Raw genomic sequence first — 25935 nt, 5'->3', positions numbered from 1 at the left:
AATATTAAAAATGAAATAAAGAGCATTATCAGGAGATACAACTCCCCTTAACACGTAAACTTTAAGTATGAACTTGATTTGCAAGGCTGTCGTTTTCATTTTTGATGGTGGTTTTTTCTGTTGGTTTCAAGCACTTTCAGATAGTTTGACTCCCATGATCCAGACCAGTTCAACTTTCTTATATTGAAACTTCATTCCGCACAGACTGCATTCCTAGGTGCCAAATTAATGTTTAAGTATATTTGATATGTTTCATATATAATTAAAAACCAGCGGCTAGTTAAACATTTTACATCAGTTCAGTTCAGTCGCTCAGTCATGTCCGACTCTTTGCAACCCCATGGAATGAAGCACGGCAGGCTTCCCTGTCCATAACCAAATCCCGGAGCTTGCTCAAACTCATGTCCATTGACTCCATGATGCCATCCAACCATCTCATCCTCTGTTATCCCCTTCTCCTGCCTTCAATCTTTCCCAGCATCAGGGTCTTTTCAAATGAATCAGTTCTTCACATCAAGTGGCCAAACTATTGGAGTTTCAGCTTCAGCATCAGTCCTTCCAATGAATATTCAGGACTGATTTCCTTTAGGATTGACTGGTTGGATCTTCTTGCAGTCCAAGGGACTCTAAAGAGTCTTCGCCAACACCATAGTTCAAAAGCGTCAATTCTTCGGTGCTCAGCTTTCTTTATAGTCCAACTCTCACATCCATACATGACTACTGGAAAAACCATAGCATTGACTAGATGGACCTTTGTTGGCAAAGTAATGTCTCTGCTTTTTAATATGCTGTCTAGGTTGGTCATAGCTTTTCTTCCAAGGAGCAAGCGTCTTTTAATTTCATGGCTGCATTCGCCATCTGCAGCAATTCTGGAGCCCAAGAAAAAAAAGTCTGTCACTGTTTCCATTGTTTCCCCATCTATTTGCCATGAAGTGATAGGACTGCCCTCTTTCAACAACACAAGAGAAGACTCTACACATGGACATCACCAGATGGTCAACATCGAAATCAGATTGATTATATTCTTTGCAGCCAAAGATGGAGAAGCTCTCTATCAGTCAGCAAAAACAAGACTGGGAGCTGACTGTGGCTCAGATCATAAACTCCTTTATTGCCAAATTCAGACTTAAATTGAAGAAAGTAGGGAAAACCACTAGACCATTCAGGTATGACCTAAATCAAATCCCTTATGATTATACAATGGAAGTGAGAAATAGATTTAAGGACCTAGATCTGATAGACAGAGAACCTGTTGAACTATGGATGGAGGTTCATGACACTGTACAGGAGACAGGGATCAAGACCATCCCCATGGAAAAGAAATGGAAAAAAGCAAAATGGCTGTCTGAGGAGGCCTTACAAATAGCTGTGAAAAGAAGAGAAGTGAAAAGCAAAGGAGAAAAGGAAAGATATAAGCATCTGAATGCAGAGTTCCAAAGAATAGCAAGGAGAGATAAGAAAGCCTTCTTCAGGGATCAATGCAACGAAATACAGGAAAACAACAGAATGGGAAAGACTAAAGATCTCTTTAAGAAAATTAGAGATACCAAGGGAACATTTCGTGCAAAGATGGGCTCAATAAAGGACAGAAATGGTATGGACCTAACAGAAGCAGAAGATATTAAGGAGACATGGCAAGAATACACAGAACTGTACAAAAAACAGCTTCACAACCAAGATAATCACGATGGTGTGATCACTCACCTAGAACCAGACATTTTGGAGTGTGAAGTCAAGTGGTCCTTAGAAAGCATCACTACTCAGAAAGCTAGTGGAGGTGATAGAATTCCAGTTGAGCTGTTTCAAATCCTGAAAGATGATGCTGTGAAAGTGCTGCACTCAGCAGTGGACACAGGACTGGAAAATGTCAGTTTTCATTCCAATCCCAAAGAAAGGCAATGCCAAAGAATGCTCAAACTACCACACAATTGCACTCATCTCACACGCTAGTAAAGTAATGCTCAAAATTCTCCAAGCCAGGCGCAATACGTGAACTGTGAACTTCCAGATGTTCAAGCTGATTTTAGAAAAGGCAGAGGAACCAGAGATCAAATTGCCAACATCCGCTGGATCATCAAATAAGCAAGAGAGTTCCAGAAAAAAACATCTATTTCTGCTTCATTGAGTATGCCAAAGACTTTGACTATGTGGATAACAATAAACTGTGGAAATTCTTCAAGAGGTGGGAATACCAGACCACCTGACATACCTCTTGAGAAACCTATATGCAGGCCAGGAAGCAACAGTTAGAACTGGACATGGAACAACAGACTGGTTCCAAATAGGAAAAGGAGTACGTCAAGGCTGTATATTGTCACCCTGCTTATTTAACTTCTATGCAGAGTACATCATGAGAAACGCTGGGCTGGAAGAAGCACAAGCTGGACTCAAGATTTCCAGGAGAAATATCAGTCACTTCACATATGCAGATGACACCACCCTTATGGCAGAAAGTGAAGAGGAGCTAAAAAACCTCTTGATGAAAGTGAAAGAGGAGAGTGAAAAAGTTGGCTTAAAACTCAACATTCAGAAAACGAAGATCATGGCATCTGGTCCCATCACTTCATAGGAAATAGATGGGGAAACAGTGGAAACAGTGTCAGACTCCAAAATCACTGCAGATGGTGACTGCAGGCATGAAATTAAAAGACTCACTCCTTGGAAGGCAAGTTATGACCAACCTAGATAGCATATTCAAAAGCAGAGACATTACTTTGCCAACAAAGGTCCGTCTGGTCAAGGCTATGGTTTTTCCAGTGGTCATGTATGGATGTGAGAGTTGGACTGTGAAGAAAGCTGAGCACCAAAGAATTGATGCTTTTGAGCTGTGGTGTTGGAGAAGACTCTTGAGAGTCCCTTGGACTCCAAGGAGATCCAACCAGTCCATTCTAAAGGAGATCAGTCCTGGGTGTTCTTTGGAAGGAATGATGCTGCAGCTGAAACTCTAATACTTTGGCCACCTCACGCGAAGAGTTGACTCATTGGAAAAGACCCTGATGGTGGGAGGGATTGGGGGCAGGAGGAGAAGGCGACGACAGAGGATGAGATGGCTGGGTTGCATCAGCGACTCAATGGACACGGGTTTGGGTGAACTCCGGGAGTTGGTGATGGACAGGGAGGCCTGGCGTGCTGCGATTCATGGGGTTGCAAAGAGTCGGACACGACTGAGCGACTGAACTGAACTGACTGATAGGACCAGATGCCATTATCTTAGTTTTTTGAATGTTGATTTTTAGGCCAGCTTTTTTACTCTCCTCTTTCACTAACTTTCACTAACCTGAAATATCAATAACTTCAGATACACTGATGATACCACCCTTATGGCATTAAGTGAAGAGTAACTAAAGAGCCTCTTGATAAAAGTGAAAAAGGAGAGTGAAGCCTTTTACATGGGGAGGGTTATATATTAGATATGAGGATTCCCTCAAAGGAAGAATGTTTAATATCTTGAATAATATGCAATGAAGCTTATGAAATTTTCATCCCAAGATAAGAGAATAGGTAGACTTTTTTTATAAGAATAGTCATGTTGCCTTAGAGAAGGAAATGGCAACCCACTCCAGTATTCTTGCCTGGAAAATCCCATGGGCAGAGAGGCCTGGTTGGCTCCAGTGCATGAGGTCGCAAGAGTCAGACAGGACTTAACAACTAAACTACCACTCATGGTGCCTGTGACTTTAAAGTTGTCATAATAAAGCAAGGAAATTACCTTTACTCCTAGATTCTCAGAATAAAAAAATCATAAAATAGCCCCAGTATTTTATTTAATAGACCAGCCTCTCCATCCTTCCCCTTCACCTCAACTCTCCCAAGTTGTTTCACAGGTAAAAATACCTATTTAAAAGCTTTAGCAGGAAATTTCTACCAAGTGGTAGTTGAATCTTTTCTATCTGGACTCTGGCAGGATCATAGCATTTATAACCGCCCTCTTTCTCCCTTGGCATTCTTTTTATTATTGGGAAATTTCAACTATTCCAGAGTTTATTCTTGTGTTGAATTAAAATTTATCCCTTGAAACATGTTCCCTGAGGCTTAACTGTTTTGAATCATATAAAATAAGTCTAAGGAATCCAGAATTACCTGTTTTTCAAATAATTACAGTTTTTCCTACTTATGTCCTGAAATAGTCAAATCATCTGAGAAGAATTTGTGATATTGTGATTTTGGATGGTTTTTCTTACTCATATTTGACATCTTGGAAAATCTAAAATTTAAATATTGAATAGAATTCTTTAAAATGCTAAATTAACTCTGGTGGCTCTCTATTGCTTGCCATTACTTTTCATCAGGGACAGCCAGTGCTCTCAACTTTATGATGGGTTTAAATGTTTTTTCCTATGATTCTCTTACCCACACTGTCCATGGTGGTAAATTTTATTAGGCAAAGGCGCCTCTCTGGTCATGGAATTCTAACAATTCCATTTCTGCTTCCTGTTCTGATTTCAAAATTTTATAGCTTACTTTAGAAAGTAATAGCCTCTTGGCTTGTCTTTGTCTATGGTAAACTAAGTATCCCCTACATGGTTTTTCTTAATATGTATCTTAGAGTTACTTCATGTTTATGTGAGTCATGAAAAATTAACATGAGAGGTATGCTCCCTAGGCCTTCCAGCAGGAAATCTCATTGAACCACAATAAGATTGAACAGATAATCGCCCAAGGAGAACAGCTGATAGAGAAGAGTGAGCCCTTGGATGCGGCCGTCATTGAGGAAGAGCTGGATGAGCTCCGACGTTACTGTCAGGAGGTCTTTGGACGCGTGGAAAGATACCATAAGAAACTGATTCGCCTGCCTGTACGTGACACTGTTTTTTCATGGTCATGAAATCTAAAGAGAATTAATAATGTGAGATCAAGTAGCATCGTTTAGTGTGTACTGGACTCTGGAGCCAGAGTGCTTCATATGGCTTGCCTTAGTTTCGTTAATGTAAACCTGGCTCAATAACTGTACCTATCTCATAGAAAGGATTGCTTTGGGCATGATATGAGTTCATATATAAATATATATATATATTTATATATTTGTATTTATATATATATATACACATACATGCATATAAAGAGCTTAGAAGAGTACTTGGCACATATCTTCCATGGAAGATCAAGAAGCTTCTAGAGGAAACAAGGGGATAAAGGTGAGCAGTGTTAAACAGTGGCCCAATTGATGTGGTTGTTTAGCTGAATTTATTTTTCTTTTCCTTTTCCCTAATTGCTACCATAATCATAGCTCATTGTCAAGATGTTATTATTAGAATATTTGTCATCTTCTGTGATAAAGTGTATTTTCTATCTGGAATACAAGGTGTAAAAGGCCCAGGGTTTTATGTGAAAAGCTAAGGTGTTATCAGTGATTCCCTTTGGCTCCTGATCTGTGCCATTTAGTACTTACTGTGTTGCAGGTTAGATACTAAGTTATCTTTATTTACAGTATCTTTTTTAATCTTCTGTCAATTTTTTGAAGTAGGTCTTAATATTATCTCCATTTTACCAGCGATAAAATTGAGAATTTACTAGATTCACGTATAAGGCATTTTGAAAAGTGCTCAGAAGATACTTATTTATTATTCGATGATAGGAAGTTTAAAATTAACCCTACTAAGACAGGGATGTGGTCCAGCTAGGCTTTCGTGCTGAACATTGATGAGAGGCAGAGCACAGAGTGGGGAGGGGACCAGCTGACCGCTGCAGTAACAGGGCTGTCTTGGCTGCGTTTCTAGCTCCCAGATGATGAGCACGACCTCTCTGACCGGGAGCTGGAACTGGATGAGGCTGGAACTCTGTCAGACCTCCACTGGCGGGACACCTCCACGGACGGCGTGCTCTCCCCGCAGCCTTCCTCCAACCCCTCCCTCTCACTCGCCCAGCCCCTCCGGAGCGAGAGGTCTGGACGAGACACCCCCGCCAGTGTGGACTCCATCCCCCTGGAATGGGACCATGACTATGACCTCAGCCGTGACCTGGAGTCCGCCATGTCCAGAACTCTGCCGTCTGAGGACGAAGAGGGTCCGGAAGATAAAGATTTCTACCTCAGGGGAGCTGTTGGCTTATCAGGTAGGAAAGAGCTCCTCCTATGCGTATGCTAGCTTGAAAGAAAATACAAAGGAATGGATACTGTCCTGAAAACCCATAGCTAAGCAGAATCATCTTCCTTCTCCCATCAAGGGAACTTGGACTCAATGGCATAATTGGATATTAACATGGTTCACAAATGCAAAATTGATATGACCATTGATTTATCCCACATATGCTTACATTCTTACTACATGACTGGCGCTTTATAAGTACTGGAAATACACAGTTCCTTTTCTTTTCAAAGAGCTTACATTCTAGGGTGGTAGTGTGGTAGTATGGAGGTGGTTCAGTCGCTAAGTCGTGTCCGACTCTTTTTGATCCCATGGACTGGAGCCCACCAGACTCCTCTGTCCGTGGGATTCTCCAGGCAAGAATACTGGAGTGGGTTGCCATTTCCTACTCCAGGGGATTTCCCAATCCAGGGGTCGAATCTGCATCCCCTGTGTTGCAGGCAAATTCTTTACTTCTGAGCTACCAAGGAAGCCCTAACACTCTAGGGTGGAACACAGACAAATAAGAAACACCTGTGTGAAATGTTTGGCACTGGAGTAGCAGGGTACACAAGGTGATGTGAAAACAGCCCAGGGGTGGCTGAGCCAGAGCTTTGGAGAAAGGCTTTAGAGAAGAGACCTGTGCTGAGACCTGCAGGATGAATAGAAGTCAGCCAGGAGGATGTGACAGTGTCCAGAGGAAGAAAGGAGAGGACACCCATCTCAGCTTTATGACCAGCCTCAGCACTTTCAGTCACCTGGAGTTTGTCTAGAATGACAGGGCTGTAGATTGAGAGGTGGAGAGTGAACAAAGAGGAGATGGAAGGGCGAACCAGGGCCTGGTCATACAGCAACCTGTTTATCATGAAAAGCAGTTTTACCGTGAAGACCCAGGACAGTCACAGCAGGGCTCTAAGGAGGGAGGCAATGTGATCTGATGTCTGTTTTCAAAGAACCTGTCTCAGCAATATCTAGAGAAGGGCACATTGAAAGAAAGTCCAGATGGAATCACTTTACAGTCCAGGACACAGATGTGGTTATGGCCTGAACTAAGGAAGCAGCACTGGGAATAGATGAAAGCTATGAGAAATCATGAGACGGCTCCTGCGTGACTGATGGCTGATTGGATTGCGGCTGAAGTGATATTTCTGGTGTGAACATCTTGGTAAAAGAAGCAGGTGGTCCTAGGCTCTGAGGACCACGAGTAGGAGAGAATGTTCTGGGTGACTGTGGAGCCACCGGGGCAGGGCAGTGAGAGAGCAGGAGGCAGTGAGTTCCTCTGGGCACGTCCTGAACTTGAGATGCTATGGCCTATCCCACTGGAAAAAGCCAGCAATGGATGGCTACATGGGTCAGGAACCAGAAATGTAGACTAGATAGTTATCCACATGTCAGTGGTCCCCAAGGAAAGAAAGGAGACCACACAGGAAGAGTGTACAAAGGGAATCAAGACATATGAAGCCTCAGGAAGCACCTATAGTGAAGAGGTGGACAGAGAAAGAGGAGCATTTTAAGAAAGGTGAGTCGACATAGAATAAATAACCAGAGGCCAATTTGTAGCCCTTATAAACGCATCTCACACATTCCCTAAAAGACAATTTCTGCTTTTTCTTTGTGTGATGGTTCACATTTGGATTCCCAAGAGGCTGATGCTGTACAAAAAGAAAATGATTTCTCTCGTTTCTATTTTGTTTTTACAGTACAGCCTAATAACTAAGCATTTTGCATCTAAAGCAGAAATACTCAATATGCAGTCCCTCAGCCACACATGACAGCTGAGCACTGAAATGTGACTGTGCAGATGGATATTTGCTACACCCAGTGCCCTAACACAAACACACAGAATTCAAAGACTTAGCACAAAGCAAGTGTGTAAAATATTAATAATAGTACTTATGTTGATTACATGTTATACTTTAGATTCATTGATGAAGTAAAATTAAGTATTGAATGTATTTTCATCCCTTGACTTGTCATTGTGGCTCTTAGACTCTTTAAAACAATGTATGTTATTTCTGTTGGACAGCACCGCTCTAGAACCTGTATGGATTGCAATTCCAGTTATGCTGCTACTAGCTGCTGAAACTTGAATGAGTAACAATTCCCCTGGGCCTCAGTTTTTTTCATCAATAAAATGAGAATAACACTTCCACACACCCTGTAGGGTTTCTGTGAGGGTAAACGAGTGCCCAGAACATCGCCTGGCTCATAAAACACTCTCCATCAATGAGAGCCTTTATTATGATTTATTTCAGGAACCCTTTGGTGGTCGGACTCAGACTTCTCTGTATGTTCAAGAATTATCGGCCCAGAATGATTAATTTCCTTTTTTCCCTCTAGGAAAGTTATTTTCTTGCCATCAGGGGATCCAGGTTTGCAGACCTTAGCTGTCAACTTAGACTGTGCTCTTTTTGCAGATGTAGTGATCCCTGAAAGTCCCGAGGCCTATGTTAAACTCACAGAAAGTGCAATCAGAAATTCCTCTGGTAGGCACCCAAGCCAAAGCAGACCTCCCCTGCTCACCTGTAACCAGCCTTCTCCTCTCTGAGCACCTTTACCCGCCCTCTCACAGCTCTGTGCCACAAGCATGTTAAGGCAGAAACTTCTTCTCTGACTGCCGTCTCAGAAACAAAAACCGAAACCACTTGGTTGATCCACACCAAGAGTAAAACTTCAGTGAAAGTGGAAATGTTGGTCACTCAGTCATGTCCGACTCTTTGTGACCCCATGCCCTGTAGCCTGCCAGGCTCCTCTCTCCATGGAATTCTCCAAGCAAGAATACAGGAGTGGGTAGCCATTCCCTCCTCCAGAGGATCTTCCCTGGGTCTTCCCAGGGATTAAACCTGGGTCTCCCACATTGCAGGCAGATTCTTTACTGCCTGAGCCACCAGGGAAGCCCATAGCTCCAGGAATCAAGTGCAGTAAAACAACCATTCAACTTGTGAAATGGTAGTCACTCTCAGTAGGTATGAACTATGATGCCCATTAATGGCAGAAAATAGGAGATGGAAACACTAGTCTTAGCATTGGTGCTCTAGCTCCCTGCTTGGTTGTAACAGCTCTGACTTTATGACTTCAAGGAGGAATTGCAGACCCACCACTGGCTGGGGAGTCAGGGCTCGGGGATTCTGTCCCAAGTTCACTAGCTTATAGGTGGGACCCCAGGCCCACTGTGGGATCTCTGGGGTCCCATAAAAGACAAAGGATGAGTCAAGTATTCAGCTCCAAAAAATTAGGCTCTCGCTGTAGACGAACTGTAGTTCAGAGTCTGTAATCTGGAGGACAATGGAGAGAACAGGGTTGGACCCTGGTGATAGGGTGTTGACTCGTGAGATTATTAGTTTACACTTAACATTTCTGTAAAAAAGCAAAAGGATGGAAAATAAAGTCTCATTGCTAAAATGGTGACTACCTGAGTGATTCCCAGTGAGAGACTTCTTCCAGGTGTATTTAGAAGGCTTTCTTTCCAAAAGAGAATTAATAAAGCTTACTAATGTTTACTGTGCTTTCACCCTGCGCTAGCTTCACTCTGACGATCATATTCTTGTTGAGTTCAAAGACTGTACCGCACACGCACACACAAATTTCCAAAACAACGTCACGTCTCTCAAAGGTAAGCCAGGAGTTCTAAGCTCAGAGTGGGAGCACGCCTGGATGGAAATGCTAAAATTTTCACTTTCTCCTGGTTTTGTTTCAAGTTTCAGACAAAATGAAGTCATTGCTAGCGTGGCTCCTCCACACATACCTTTTCTCAGCTCACGTGAAGTTTTGCCTTAAGTGAAGGGTGCAGCCACTTGAGACTTCAGGGGCACCATCTTCTCCTGAGATGCAGAAAGGAAAATAAGATGGTGTGACTTTCTGTTTGATAAGTGACTGCAGAGGGAGCCTGAGACGTAACTGATAACTCCCAGTTATCGGGGAGCAGAAGGGACCACCTGAGGTTTTGAGAATGGCCCTCCCCAACTCATAGCGTGCAGTTTAAGAGGAAGCAGACTCACAGGCTGTGAGAACCTACTGTGTGGCCCCTGGGGCAGCACCCAGTCAGCTTGGACTCCTGGTCAAGCACATTCATCAGTCTAGTCATTTGAACTCCTAACCCACCAGCATGTCAGTACTAAATGTGCCTTATGATCACCCACACACATGCCATCTCTCTGCTGCCCTGCCTGTAGAATTTCTTAACCATCTCCTTGAATGTCAAGCTTATCGAGATTCTCATGGTTGACGCTGCAGGGGACCCTGGTGCCTTGGAGTCACAGATCCAACAGCTGGGCAAAGCCTTGGATGACAGCCGCTTTCAGATGCAGCAAACAGAGAATATCATCCACAGCAAAACGCCCACAGGACCAGAGCTAGACTCCGGCTACAGGGGCTACGTGAGTATCCGGGCCCTTCTTGATCCTCATACGTACCTGGTGATCACAGCTGTGTGACAAAGAACCATCTGTTTGTGGCATGAGGTCTGTGTCCGCTCTCCGCGTACCAAACTGCCCTTGAACTCATAGATGTGTGTGCAAAACAAAGCCCTGTTAGCAGGTTACCTTTGGTGCAAAAGTGGTCTGTGCTCAGCCCCCTGATCTACCTTAAGAACCAGCCTGTTCCTTTACACAGAGAACTGAAAGTGAAAGTGTTAGTCAGTCAGTCGGTAGTGTCAGACTCTTTTTTTTGACACTGTGGACTGTAGCCCGCCAGGCTCCTCTGTCCATGGGATTCTCCAGGCAAGAATACTGGAGTGGGTAGAAGATCCCTTCTCCAGGGGATCTTCCTGATCCAGGGGATTGAATCCAGATCTCTTGTGAAATCTTTCCACAGATTGCTTTGGCCCTGGAAGGTAACTAGGCATTCTTTCAAATTCAGTTAATGATTTTTCTGACCAAGGTTATGCTCGGAGCAGCTGGTATATTGCTGACATGGAATAGGTTTAGTTCTTTTCCTGGGTGTCTTTTGAGTCACTTGATGACCCTGGGATTTTTGTATTCTCTTGTTTGTTTTCTCATTCTGGGGAAAACAATTCTGACTAACAAGATTTGGAGAGAAGATGGCAAGAGATTGTGTGTATTACCAGTTCCATTTTTAAAGCTCTTTGTAAAGTATGTAATAGCTTTGCTCTGCTCAAGTTACTGACAGAATAACTTCCCAGAGAAATACTCAGAGAATTACCTGTGTTCTTACGCATACTTAAGCAAGAAGATTTGAAAGTAAATCTCTTCAAGGCCTTCTGTCATGTCTCTTCACACCCCTCGTAAAAGGCAAGAAAAATTAATTTCCCTAAGCCTAATGACAATTCACACGTACTGCTTTTTTGAAACCAGGGAAGAGAACCTTTTATGCTGACGTTAACATCCTCACAGTCACAGAAGAGTAATTAATTAATCATGAGTTTACTTCCTGTTCAATTTGGCCTCTTATCCTGACTTCTATTATAGTGAAACCTCCTTTTAAAAAATATAATACAGTTTCACAATGAGCGTGCTGAAATCAACTGAGATTATACTTAACACCAATCAAAAGCAATCAAAGTAACTTAAGAGCAACATGATTTGGTAAAGGCTTTGAAAGAAAACGTTATGATCACGTGTAACAGGCATGCCTTGAAATGATTTGTTGCTTTAGTCTTTGAATATGTGAATATTAAATATGGAGTTGGAAGCTTTTCTTTTGATGTCAGATTTATTCCCTTAGTATCTATTAAGCATTTCTTAGATTTTCTCATGAAACAGCTGGTGTTAATATTGTTTTATTCTTTTAAGCATTTTAATTACTTAATGCAAATAGATGCCCCTGTGAGATTTGTGGTAATATCACTGTTCCCACACTTCAGTTTAAGAAAAAGGGAGCAGCTTGCCAAAGACAATATGTTATATTGCCAGCTGGGAGCTCTGAGTGTTAAATCCCAGATCGATTTAGTCTGTTTTGATTCATAAATTTTAAAAGAAATTGGGAGGACTTGTGTAAAACCATGTGTGCCAAGTATATCTTCAAGGCATTGCTTTGTGTAAATATGAACATGTCACATGTTTTAGAAGCATGTTTTTGAACTTGACATTTTGTTTCCAGCAGAGCAGCTTACTCTTTTTTTTTTTGGCTGTGCGGGGTCTTCATTGCTGCACAGGCTTTTCTCTAGTTGTGGCAAACGGGGCTACTCTCTAGTTAGGGTGCAAGGGTTTCTCATTGCGGTGGCTTCTCTCATGGAGTACAGAGTCTAGAGCACGGGCTTACTTGTGATGCTTGAAGTTTAGTTGCTCCATAGCATGTGGGATCCTCCCAGATCAGAGATGAAACCCATGTCTCCTGAATTGGCAGGCCGATTCTTTACCACTGAGCCATCAGGGAAGCTAAGAGCAGCTTACTCTTTACAGAAAGGTAGCACTTAGCCACTGTCTCTTTTGAGGAACTCCAAAGATATTTTCCCCAGGATCTCTTGCACTCATGACAGCTTGAGAATTTTGTGACAAGGGAGCCTCTTTTCTGTGTCTAAACAGATGAAACTGCTGGGTGAATGCAGTGGCAGCATAGACTCAGTGAAAAGACTGGAGCACAAGCTGACCGAGGAAGAGGACCATTTTCCTGGCTTTGTTAACTTGAATAGCACTGAAACCCAAACAGCTGGTGAGTGTGTTGTGCTCTATTCAGGACAGAGTGAAATAGAAGATCTCAAAACACTCTGATGCCTCTGAGTTCCACTGTGTTGCTTACCTCAATCTATACTATTCTGTCCTGAGAACTTTACTTCAGGTTACAAGGATCTCTGGGGACAGAAAAAGAAGCTGAAAAATATCACAGTGGTTTTTCCCCATGTCCCATTTATTTTAAAGCATCATCTTTGAATCACTAGTCAGGAATCTTCTAGATATATGCCCAGTGCTCTCAGAGCTCTATTGCAGAAAGAAACCAAGAACTGAAAGTTATCTTCACCAACTTTATTGTTGTTGTTGTTTAATATCTCTGTATGTATTTATTTTGGCTACCCCAGGTCTTAGTTGCAGCATGCAGGATCTAGTTCCCTGACCAGGGATCGAACTCAGGCCACCCTGCATTGGGAACAGGGAGTCCTAGCCACTGGACCACCAGGGAAGTCCCGATGTTCACTCACTTTAATGCTATCACTTCATAAATCTCTTTACAGTGTTAAATCTTATGTAGCTGATTTTTTTCTTCCCCATCATTGTTAAAAATGCAGATAAGAAAAATACAGCCACTATCCTGTTACTTACAGCTGACAGCAATGGAAATGCCCAGTGGCATTACTTTCTTTTCTGTTTTAGAGTTAGCGCCCATGTCGGTTTCAAGCATTTCCTAAACATTCCATGTGGAGGAAAGCCCCTCACTCTCGTGTGCATGTCCTGTCTTGCCAGGCGTGATTGACCGCTGGGAACTCATCCAGGCAGAGGCCCTGAGCAAGGAGCTGAGGATGAAACAGAAGCCCCAGAGGAGGCAGCAGTTGGACTCAGATCTGAATAGCGTTCTGACCTGGCTTAGGGAGACGGAGGGCGACCTGGAACAGCTTCAGCGCCTACAGCTCAGCACCGACATCCAGTCCATCGCGCTCCAAATCCAGAAGCTGAAGGTAGCTGCTCTCGGCCTTTTCCATGGTGCCAGACAGAAAGCGGCCACGTGGAATGCCCGGTCAGATGAAAAACACCAGCCCTGGCTGTTACACACTGACATAGCAGTGGGCCAGTGGTTGGTGGAAGTGGACACAGATGTTTCTCCAGCCATCCCGAGTCAGAGTGTTCCTAGGAAGGCTTGGAAGAGTTGAGAGCTGGACTGAATTGCAGACCCAGCCCCATAAAAATGTGTATATGTTTTAGTCGCTCAGTCACATCCAACTCTTTGAGACCCCATGGACTGTAGCCCATAGGCTGCTCTGTCTGTGGAATTTTCCAGAAAAGAATACTGGAGTGGGTAGCCATTCCCTTCTCCAGGGGATTTTCCAGACCCAGGGATCCAATGCATGTCTCTTGCATTGCAAGCGGATTCTTTACCATCTGAGCCACCAGGGAAGCCCCTCATGAAAGTAATCATGATTTAATGACCAGTTAAAATTGCATAAAACCTCCAGGTACCTCTGGGACCTAGTTAACCTCTTTTAAGGCAAACACAGCTATGGCCAGGGCCCTACAAGTCTATCTAGAGCTGGAGAGGAAGCCTGTCCTAGATGGTATACATATGAGTTTGTAGAGACCTAAGGAAGCCACTTGTCACCCTGGAATCAGCAGAACTTCTGAACTAGGTTACCATAGTGGCAGAAGCAATTTTCAGTGTAATGAATCCAGCTAAACAAAACCTGCGGAGTAATCCTGCTACAACACCTGACATTTCCATTTGATTTTGACCTTGTTGGATGTAGTACAGAAGATAACCTTCTCTAATTCCCTCTCTAGATCGTAAAAATCCTCTTCAGCCCAGCTATTGAGATGCACTGAGATGCATGTGTGGAGACTTTTGTAAGCATACTGTGGATGGAGAGCTCAGTGTCCTCTTAATAGCTCTCTTGGTCCTGCCTTTTTGTTTGGAGAACGTCAAGCTGTGCTTTTCTTCAGATGTAGCTACTGGGCCCTCTAGACTCAAGGATTAAGCAAAACACACTGTCTTTGTGTCTCCCTGGTTTCTGTGTGTGCTGGTTTTCTTTGGGACTGATGTTTTTCTGCCTTGTTTTAGCTGTTATTTTGTTTTAAATTTTCAAACAGTGAAATGAGTCTTCCCGACCACTGCTCAGACTTCTTATAGAGTAGCCTCTGTACCAGCTCCATCAATTTCAAGATGAAGCATCAGATGGGAAATGCAATTTATATTCCCTGCCGGGGACCAGCCCCGGCTGATCCAGGGTATTCGAAGGAGAGACGGCGTAGGCGAAGATCAGGAAACAATTGCTTAATTAAACGTTAATTAAGGATATAAAGAGTAATAGAATGAGGATAGCTCAGTAGGAAAATTCAGTGAAGAAAAGAGGCTGAAATAAGGATAGCTCAGTGAGGAAATTCAGTGGAGAAAAGAGGCTGAATAATTCAGCCAGAAGGTAAGAGAAAGAACGACATGGTGAGACCAAGTTTCGGTGAACAAGGCCCGCACTTTATTTTTCAAAGTAGTTTTTATACCTTAAGTTATGCACAGAGGATAATGGGGGAAGGGGTAGAGTCTTGCAGCAAACCAGGCTTTCTTCCTGCAAACTTATCATATGCAAAAGCTTAGGTGATTTGCATCATCTTCTGGCCCGGAGGCCTGTTAACATTTTAAGACCTTTTCTTCAGAAAACTTATTTTTCTCTAAAGGTGATTGGTCAGGAGCCACCCTCCAAAAGCATTAGATAAAGTTGCATTCGTACAGCGCAAAGGTGTGGTGGGCTACAAAAAGAATTAACTCAAGGGTCCCAGGTTACAAACATTAAAGCTACTATTTACACCAATTATATTAACCAATACACTGCCAGGGACACAGCAGGTAAGGGATATGGGAACTTAGCAGCAAACATTGGCCCAACAAGTGAAAATCCCTTCACCAATACAATTTCTAATCAATCTTTTAACTACTCAAAAGAATCTGTGTTTAGACAGTTTAGAACATCTCCTGCCTCTCACAGTTGGGAGGCTCTGAACAATCACATGTGGCCGGAAAAACCTATTCAGGCAGGCTAGAGGATTTCCAAAGGAGTTTGTAGGTTAAACACTGTCACACCCAGGAATTATTAACTGGAGCTGTAAGCTAACTTTTTTCAGAGAGGTAGTGGGGGACAGCCCCCCGTAAAGTCAGAGGTGTAGGTAAAAGCACAAAGCAGAAAGTAGGCAGACTCTGGTTTTGGGGGTATATGCTCGAGAATTTCCAGGGGGACTCCTGAAGCTCGATCCCGCCTTTGCGTATGCCGAGCCTCCTTCCTCATGACCTTTGTCATGGGCGGAGTTCCTCACGCTGGCTACCGGCAGTGATAGAATTTCCAGTTGAGCTATTCCAGATCCTGAAAAGTGCTGCACTCAATATGCAATATGCACTCAATATGCAATATGCCGGCTCCCGGCATCTCCCCCTTTTTTATTTCTTAAAACAGCCAGATGCAGCTCAGTCGCGAGCTTTTGAATGTTCTGCCGAAGAATCCTGACAATACAAGGAAGAATGATTATGAGAAGCACAACTAGAACTAAAGATATTAGACAGAATGTTTTTTCCAGAAGTAAAGTTAGAGAAGGTGTGAAATAAGTCATTAGCTGCTCCAGCGGTGGTAAAATCCAGTCGAGAGTGTTCCAGGGTCTGTATTTGATTATGAAGTTTCCCTAAGTCCAGGCCAATGTCAGAGCTGTTCCAAACACCTGAGATACGATTTTTGATTTTTTCCCATTCATAATCTGTCTCGTTTACCTTTAAAGATGTCACGCATATCCACCGTTAATCAGCGTGGCAAGACAGAGCCATTTTCACTTTTAAAGCCTGTAACTCAGTCCCAATATGCATTATTGCCTCTTCTAAGGCGTCTACTCTCATCTCTAATTTTCTATCTATAACTTCCTACGTTGCTAGAGTTAAAGAAACATTTTTAGACATGGTATCAACATATTGGGCAGTATGCACTTGTTGAGTCAATGATATTGCTGCCACAGTAACAGAAGTAATTGCTGCTATTAAAGCTGATATTCCTAAAATAAGTAAAGCCCACAAATCGTCGTGATCACATTAAATCTTGTAGTTGTTGTAACATAGCAAGACTATAGTTATATCAATAAGTGGTTACATCATAAGATAAGGTGGACATTGTAACACTACCAAAGAGCAAACATTATATTGAGGGTTTAAACAAAATGAGAGCATGCATTGTTCACAAGTCACTACATTGGGTCCACCAGTGAAAGTCACATGTACATTAAGTTTTCCAGAATCATTGGTAAAGAGAAAAACATAAGGAGAGGGTAGACAAGCCAAAACAGAATAAGTAGAATTATTTTCTGGTTGGAGTTCGCACTGCAGCAGCCCCGTCGGTCGTGCCAGGATCTCGATGTTTATCTTGCCTCCCCTTCTGGCGGGCTTCTCTTTTGTGATCGAAGCAATGGGGGAACTGGATGTCTGGGGGTCTGCAACATGGCGAATCAACCTGTCTTGGATCTAAATTGGAGAATCTGCATCCTGTGGAAAAATACAAGCACATCCTCGACCGCTAGTTAATAATGGGTCAGGACCCTTCCATTGTCCTGAGAGGAGGTCCTTCCATTTGACTAATGGTTTTGCATTTAATTGCTCCAGGCACCAATGACGAAGCATTGCAGTAGTCCAGCCAGATCAGTATTTAGAATATTTATTACGAAAAGAGCATGTTGCAAGATTTGATGGGGAGAACTATACTTAAACTCCCCTTCTTTTAGTTTTTGAATTTGGATTTTTAATGTTTGATGCTCTCTTTCAACAATGGCCTGTCTCTGGGGATTATAAGAGATGTCTGTATTATGTTTAATTTGAAACTTTATACAAAATTCTTGAAAAGACTTAGACGCAGGAGCATTGTCAGTTTTCAGAGCTTTTAGCAGGCTCAAATATGAAAAACAAGTAAAGAGATGTTGTATTACATCTTTAATTGCTTCTCCTGTATGAGCAGTTGCAATAATAAAATGAGAAAAGGTGTCTACCGTTAAAGAACAGAGGACAGTTTTCTAAATGAAGAAACATGAGTTAGATCCATTTGCCAGAGTACATTGGGTTTAAGACCGCGAGGATTAACTCTCATAGGTAGACTATTATAAACAGTGGGGCAATATAAGCAAGAACACACAATCTCTTGAGCAGCCTCTCTGGGAATTTGGAATTGATATCTTAAGGCAGTAGCATATTGACGATAAAGTAAGTGAGAGGCTCTGGCCTCTTCAATCACAGTAGCCACTGTATTTCAGGTTAACAAGTCAGCCAAATCATTAAAGGCATTTTAAGGGCCGGGCAATCTGGAATGAGCCCGAATGTGTCCAATGAAAAATATTTTATTTTTTTTTTAAATTTGTTGCTGTAATTTAGTTAACAAATGAAATATGGTAGTTTTATTTTCAGGCAAAACTGCAGTTTTAATGTGTGGAAACAACCTGACAATATACTGAGAATCAGAATAAAGGTTAAATTCTTCATCTGCAAACATAGCAAAAGCCTCTATGACTGCTGTTATTTCAGCTCTTTGAGCTGAAGTTTTCTGTGTTTTTAAAACCTTTTGGTGATTTTTAGTAACTATGGAGGCTTTACCGTTTGTTGACTCATCAGTAAAAACTATTTGAGCATTTGGAATAGGAGATTGTTTACATCTGACAGAAAAAATAACTGGATGTCTGGATATAAAATTCAGCAAAACATGTGAGGGTAAATGATGCAAAATTTTGACCAAAATAGTTTTCTATAGCAATCTGCCAATTTTTATCAAACATTAGAAGAGCAACAAGTTGTTCCTTATTATATGGAATTACAATTTCTGATGGCTCTTTACCAAATAATTCAATGTTCTGCTTTTTTCATTTAATATCAAAGTAGCTGTCAATCCTGGATAAGAAGCACTACTTTTTTAGTTTGAGCGGAAAGATGGACCCACTCTAGGGGGCCGTTTTGCTATAAAACCAATTTTTTGTCTGGCCACCCCAATTACACCTATGGGGGTTTTATGGCAAAGGAATTGTCAAGCAGTTGTCAATTTAATTTTTAAAATTTACATTTTAACAACATAAATTTAGAGATATGTTAATTTAGGTCTAATGTTTAGTTTAGGTCTCTATAAACTTAAATAAATGTATAACCTCCTTATCTCTTTTGATATACAGATATACTTAAATGCAAAATGTATTTATATATGGCAACAAGTATAAACTTATTGACATACAATATATATAAATTAATATACTTGAATTAATCTTATAATTAATATATTAATTTATATATATTACAGCAATACAACACGCACACAGCCAATACTAACCAACACAAACCAATGTACTGCAGTAATACATGTCACACATATATAATTATACAGCATACAGAACATATATCATCACAGCACATCAATCTATACCAATTAATATCAGCCACACACATTATATTACTGCAATATACATTTAATTATACAGTATATATATAATACATATATTGATTTATATACAAATTAAGTAAGTATAGATCTATAAATAGGATTAGGCATACCTTTATTATATTTTATTTATACCCATATCTAATTAGGCAAACTGTAATTAGGCAAATATATTTATATTATGTATTTATAACAATATATAAAGTATTGTTAATTGTACCACTTGTTGATAACTAAGAAATTGAGAAAACTCTTCTCTGAGTATCTCTTATTTGAGACAGCACGTCCCTCCCCCATAGGGTAAAGGGGAGCTTAGGAACTACATACGGTTGGAAAGTTCTACAGGTATCCTCAAACTGCCAATCTAACATTTTTGAACTTTTAACTACTGTGGGGGCTTGAGGGCAAATGAAACAAAATTTGACCCCTGAAATCTATCAGGGCAACTTGCCAATCATTACTACTTTGTAAAAGACTTGCAGTTGATCTTTATTGAGTGAAATTACTATATTTGCTACTTCTTTTCTAAAAAGTTCTACACTTCTTTTTTCTTCTTTTTATAATTAATTGTGCCACTGAGCTGGGATAAGATAAAACTATTTTTCTTGGGGTCACTGGTAGATGGAACCAATGGGCCTTTTTGTCACAAGCATCCTGTAGGTGTATGTTTTGTGGGAAGAATAATTTAATCTCATCTTTTGGTAATATTAATCTTAATTAACTGATCATTTAAAGTCTCATCTACTTTAACAAGAGCCGTCTGTCTTATTAGTCAACTTTCTCTTAGAACTGGAATTAGGATCGCTTTTTAAGCAATTAAACAAAGGCTTTAAATCTGCAGTAGTCAGTTTTAAATGTGGGCATATCTAATTAATGTCTCCTAATAATTTTTGGAAATCATTTAAAGTTAGTAAACAATCTCTCCACAGCTTCAAAGGGGCATTATCAGTTTTTTAAAACTTTTGGCCGACTTAAATATGAGAAGCAAGTAAACAGGTGTTGCACAACATCTTAATAAGCTTCTCCAGTTATCGTTTTGTAACCTAAATCTGGTCTATAGCTTTTTAGATGACAAGCAACCATCTAATCTTTGCTTGAATACTTCCAGCAACGGGGAACTCACTATTTTTTAAGGTTTTAAACTCTCCCTCACCTTTTTCTCTACAGCATTCTCAACCCGCATATCACTTTCTCTAATCTCAACTCATTTTCAGTAGTATGTGTTGGCCAGGAGCTGGGTCAGTCTTTCCCAGCAATGTTAAGAGACGTCTGTTCTTGTGTCTAATAGCCCTGACAGTTTATTTTCTTGAATTAAAAGATCTTTTAAAGGCCTTGGAGCTGTAATTTTCTGCACCCAAAAGGCTAGATCACTAGATCTAAATGCTCTGTGGCTCTTAGCTTGAGAAGTCAAGTTTTTTCCTGCCTGATAAGGTAAAAGCAAAAACTGTGTTATTTTTTGACCTTTATTAATTTGCACAGTTTTGGTAGGCAGCGAGATCAAAACTTTTAATTTCTCTAATATAATCAGAATCTACTACACTATATACCACCAAAATTTCTTGAAAAGAAAGCGAGCTACACCCTAGCACAAGTCCTACAATGCCCTCAGGCAGGGGGCCAGCCACTCTCATTGGAATCGGAGCAACCGCAAGTCAGGGGTTAAAATTGTTGCTAAATCTCCTTACCGGTCTGCTTTTTTCTTAGCCTGGGTGAGACCCCCCCTGAGGGGGTTTTCTCCAAAGAGCGTGCTCTGCATATTGTGCACGCAGTCTGTTTTAAAATCTCTACTGTTTAAAAAACTTTTTATCTTTTTCAGGCTTAGGCAACACTTTGAGAGGCTTTGGGGGCAAAGTGGGGAACTCTTGGGCCCTGGAAGGCGCAAACGGAGGCGGCAGCAATGGCCTTAAATCAGAAAGTGGTGGATAAGTTTTTTTTTTTTTTTTTTTTTTTTTTTTTTAAGGTTTGTGCAGTGGGGGTGGGGGGGAGGGGGAGCTCGCCAGGACACCTGGTCACAGCGTCTCTTACAGTCTCTCTCTCTCTTCCTCTCTTCTTGCTTTTCTCACTTTTCTCTCCCCCTTCCTTTTTCGCTACCCTTCTCTTTCCTTCGTTTCTTTCCCTTTACCCTCTTCTCTTCCCTAATCTTTTTTTTTTTTTTCTTTTTCTCTATCTTTTTCTCTGTTATCTCCTTTTTAAACTTCCTTTCTCTATCTTGCTGCATTCCCTGATTCCTTCCTTCTCCGTTCTTCTCTCTTTTTCACTCTTTAGCTTTTTCTCTATCTTTAGATCTTTCTCTATTTTCTTTCCTTTTTTCTTTTTCACCTTTTTTTGTTTGTTTGTTTGTTTTTCTTTTTTTTTTTGCTTGGGTGAGGCCCCCCTGAGGGGGTTTTTTGCAAGGAGCAGGCTCTGTATATTGTGTATTTTTTTAAAAAAAGCTCCTTTGTTTGAAAGAAATCTTTTTTATCTTTTTTAGCTTTAGGCAATGCTCTGGGAGACTTTGGATGTAAACTGGGGAATTTTTAGGCCCTGGGAGGTGCAAGCGGAGGTGGAGTAGTCGCCTTAAATCAGAAATTGTTGGATAAATTTTAAAGGTTTGTGTAGAGGGGGAGGGGTCTCTCCAGGGCGCCCGGCCGCAGCGTCCTGTAAGCCCTCTCCTTCCTCCGGAGGTAGAGCACAGTCTCCCTCCTTTTCTTCGTCAATGGCAGAAAATATGATCTGCGCAGAAGGTGGAGACCCACTACCATCCACCGCTATAGCCTCTCCCATAGACTATCCCACAGCCTCATGATGAGGGTCCAGAACATTTTTAATCATATTTATAGGATACGTTTTTAGTTGTTTTTTACCTTCACCCAAGTATCTAAATTAACAGTAGCCTCTTTAACAGTTTCAAGATTACTTGTATAAAGAGTTGCCATTCTTAGTTTCAGTGTTACCCATGTCAGAAAATTAAGTATAATAGAAGATAAAGCTTTTAGCTTTTAAACGATCAGGCTTTTCTTTGGCCTTTTAACTTCAGAAAACCGTTTTCTTTCTCTAAGTCTAACTCTTTAACACTTTCAACACTTCCCACTCCTCTCGCCCTGTCTATCCTACAGGGGGGTCCGCGGCACCCTTGAGTGGGGTCCTAGCCGTCCCGAACATTGGAAGAACAATAGGGCTGGTGACCCAGATTGTTCCGGGGGAGGAACAGTAGGCTGATGGCCCAAACTGTTCCAAGGGAGGAGCAGTAGGGCTGGTCACCCAAACTGCTCCGTGGGGGAACAAGAGGGCTGGTCACCCAGTTGTTCCGAGAACGGGGAGCAATAGGGCTGATGGCTCTGATTGCTTTGGGAGCTTACCTTCGAAAATCCCTGTTTCGGGCGCCACCTGCCGGGGACCAGCCCCGGCTGATCCAGGGTATTCGAAGGAGAGACGGCGTAGGCGAAGATCAGGAAACAATTGCTTAATTAAACGTTAATTAAGGATATAAAGAGTAATAGAATGAGGATAGCTCAGTAGGAAAATTCAGTGAAGAAAAGAGGCTGAAATAAGGATAGCTCAGTGAGGAAATTCAGTGGAGAAAAGAGGCTGAATAATTCAGCCAGAAGGTAAGAGAAAGAACGACATGGTGAGACCAAGTTTCGGTGAACAAGGCCCGCACTTTATTTTTCAAAGTAGTTTTTATACCTTAAGTTATGCACAGAGGATAATGGGGGAAGGGGTAGAGTCTTGCAGCAAACCAGGCTTTCTTCCTGCAAACTTATCATATGCAAAAGCTTAGGTGATTTGCATCATCTTCTGGCCCGGAGGCCTGTTAACATTTTAAGACCTTTTCTTCAGAAAACTTATTTTTCTCTAAAGGTGATTGGTCAGGAGCCACCCTCCAAAAGCATTAGATAAAGTTGCATTCGTACAGCGCAAAGGTGTGGTGGGCTACAAAAAGAATTAACTCAAGGGTCCCAGGTTACAAACATTAAAGCTACTATTTACACCAATTATATTAACCAATACACTGCCAGGGACACAGCAGGTAAGGGATATGGGAACTTAGCAGCAAACATTGGCCCAACAAGTGAAAATCCCTTCACCAATACAATTTCTAATCAATCTTTTAACTACTCAAAAGAATCTGTGTTTAGACAGTTTAGAACATCTCCTGCCTCTCACAGTTGGGAGGCTCTGAACAATCACATGTGGCCGGAAAAACCTATTCAGGCAGGCTAGAGGATTTCCAAAGGAGTTTGTAGGTTAAACACTGTCACACCCAGGAATTATTAACTGGAGCTGTAAGCTAACTTTTTTCAGAGAGGTAGTGGGGGACAGCCCCCCGTAAAGTCAGAGGTGTAGGTAAAAGCACAAAGCAGAAAGTAGGCAGACTCTGGTTTTGGGGGTATATGCTCGAGAATTTCCAGGGGGACTCCTGAAGCTCGATCCCGCCTTTGCGTATGCCGAGCCTCCTTCCTCATGACCTTTGTCATGGGCGGAGTTCCTCACGCTGGCTACCGGCAGTGATAGAATTTCCAGTTGAGCTATTCCAGATCCTGAAAAGTGCTGCACTCAATATGCAATATGCACTCAATATGCAATATGCCGGCTCCCGGCACTCTGGATTACTTTTTTTTTTTTTTTTAAGAGTGCTTAAATTACTTGAGTGTCTCTCCAGGAAAATGTAAGGCAGTGTTGCATTGTAATCAGTTCCTTAAAAGGTTGATGAAGCAAACATTGGCCAGAATCTGAGGCCTAAGTGAGATCAGGGTGGAAAAGTTGAGACCTTGAAAGTCAGCCTATGTGATAAGAAAAAGCCACCCTCTTATCCATCCCTCCCCTATCTTTCCTATCTGTTTTCTGAGGATAAATATGTGGAATAACCTAGTACTTTCTACAATATTTGCAGATTTTTGTACTTTTTTGTGGTTGGTTCTATATCATGGCATATTAAGAATCCACTTAAAAGTGAAAATTAAGACAAGTTGGAAACATAACAAATGGTGAGAATTATAAGAAAATGTAGCCTGGGTCGATGTGATCTATAGGGTCATTGACTCTACTTTGATCTGGGAACATTTAAACAGTACCAAGATATTCAGTGATTAATGTATAAGCTTGTACTCAAGTTCTTGAAATTTAGTTCTAGATTTTGGGGAAATACACACAGTAACACATCAGTCACCTGTTTGTTTTTGTTCTGTTTTTTGTGAAACCAAGCTAAATTTGTTAGCTGATCAAATACTATTTATTCTCTTTATCATCTCAAAAAGTCTGGCCTGTGGCAGAGGCAGTGTTCTCAGGCTGTGGACCACTGACTGTCGGTGCCTGTGACGTCAGAACAGCTGGAGGCCAGGGCCTAGGAATCTGCTTTCTTACCAAGCGGTGCATTTCATACCTATGCGCACAACTTTGAGTAGCATTGTTTTCAGCAGCTAAGTCATGTCTGCTTCTTGGGCAGACCCCATGGACTGCAGCACTCCAGGCTTCCCCATCCTTCACTATTTCCCAGAGTTTGCTCAAACTCATGTCCATTGAGTCTATGATGCCATCCAGCCGTCTCATCCTCTGTCACCCTCTTCTCCTCCTGACCTTAATCCTTCTCCTCCTGCCCTTAATCCTTCTCAGTCTTTTCCAGTGAGTTGGCTCTTCACATCAGGTGGCCAAAGTATTGGAGCTTCAACTTCAGCATCAGTCCTTTTAATGAATATTCAGGGTTGATTTCTTTTAGGATTAACTGGTTTGATCTTCTTGCAGTCCAAGGGACTCTCAAGAGTCTTCTCCAGTACCACAATTTGAAAGCATCAGTTCTTTAGCACTCAGACTTCTTTGTGGTCCAACTCTCACATCCAAACAAGACTAACTGGAAAAACCACAGCTTTGACTATATGGACCTTTGTCAGGAAAGTGATATCTCTGCTTTTTAATATGTTGTCTAGGTTTGCTGTAGCTTTCCTTCCAAGGAGCAAGTGTCTTTTAATTTCATGGCTGCAGTCACTGTCCACAGTGATACTGGAGCCCAATGAGTAGCATTAGTCTACTGAAATTGAATTTGTACGCTGGAACTAAGAGCACATTTCCTGCTGCTCAGAACTGTTGGACGATGCTGTGTTTGGTTTGTTTTGGTTGGTTTGTTGTTGGACTCCCATGGTAGGGGCTGACTTCATCCTACTCTTTAGTTCACTGCCCAGGATCATCTTTGCTTCCTGAAAAGCTCCTTAATTTTATTTATCTATCCCTTTTCTCCCACTGTTTCTTAATCCCCATTCCTCAAACCCATAGCAACCATTCCAAAGTTTTAATCTTCTTTTTTCACATGTATTCCTGAAAAATGTGGATTTGTATGTGCACAATAAATTTTAAATTGCATAAGTGCTGTTTTGTAGCCTATAGCAATCTGTTTATGACTCTTTCACTTACAACTGTATTTTCTTAAGACCCGTTTATGTCAGTAAGTCTATATCTGATCCAATTCTTTTAGCTCCAGTGTGGTCCCCAGGGGTGTGTACCTTAGCCATCTTGCTATAAGGCCAGTGTTAATTAATGGATCTTTTTAATTTGGGTGAAGCATTTCCAGAGGTCTCAGACTATATCTCTTTAACGTTTTTATTGTTGTTTTCCTTGTTTGATTGTTCTCCTTTCTCTTTGCAGGAGCTCCAGAAAGCTGTGGACCAGCGCAAAGCCATCATCCTGTCCATCCATCTGTGCAGCTCCGAGTTCACTCAGCCTGGCCGGGAGGAGAGCCAGGATCTTCAGGACCGCTTGTCCCAGATGAACGGGCGGTGGGAACGCGTGTGCTCCCTGCTGGAGGAGTGGCGGGGTCTTCTCCAGGATGCGCTCATGCAGTGCCAGGTCTGTGGGGCTTTGGGCAGGCCA

General features: G+C 41.7%; 1 protein-coding gene across 7 annotated transcripts in view; it reads left to right on the top strand.

Annotated features, from left to right (window-relative positions):
- SYNE1 (spectrin repeat containing nuclear envelope protein 1) overlaps nt 1-25935 on the top strand; it is a 505866-nt gene that overhangs the window by 462748 nt on the left and 17183 nt on the right. For all 7 annotated transcript variants that reach the window (XM_070796399.1, XM_070796398.1, XM_070796402.1 and 4 more), the window contains 7 exons: nt 4604-4795; nt 5718-6051; nt 8480-8548; nt 10296-10438; nt 12545-12671; nt 13418-13629; nt 25711-25911. In XM_070796399.1, coding sequence (XP_070652500.1) covers nt 4604-4795; nt 5718-6051; nt 8480-8548; nt 10296-10438; nt 12545-12671; nt 13418-13629; nt 25711-25911 — 1278 coding nt within the window. The remainder of the gene's footprint in view (nt 1-4603; nt 4796-5717; nt 6052-8479; nt 8549-10295; nt 10439-12544; nt 12672-13417; nt 13630-25710; nt 25912-25935) is intronic.

The sequence above is a fragment of the Bos indicus genome, chromosome 9 (assembly GCF_029378745.1).
Source record: "Bos indicus isolate NIAB-ARS_2022 breed Sahiwal x Tharparkar chromosome 9, NIAB-ARS_B.indTharparkar_mat_pri_1.0, whole genome shotgun sequence".
Classification (NCBI taxonomy): Eukaryota; Metazoa; Chordata; class Mammalia; order Artiodactyla; family Bovidae; genus Bos; species Bos indicus.
The sequence above is the reverse complement of the archived record's forward strand: the minus strand, read 5'-3'. Positions and strand labels throughout refer to the sequence as shown.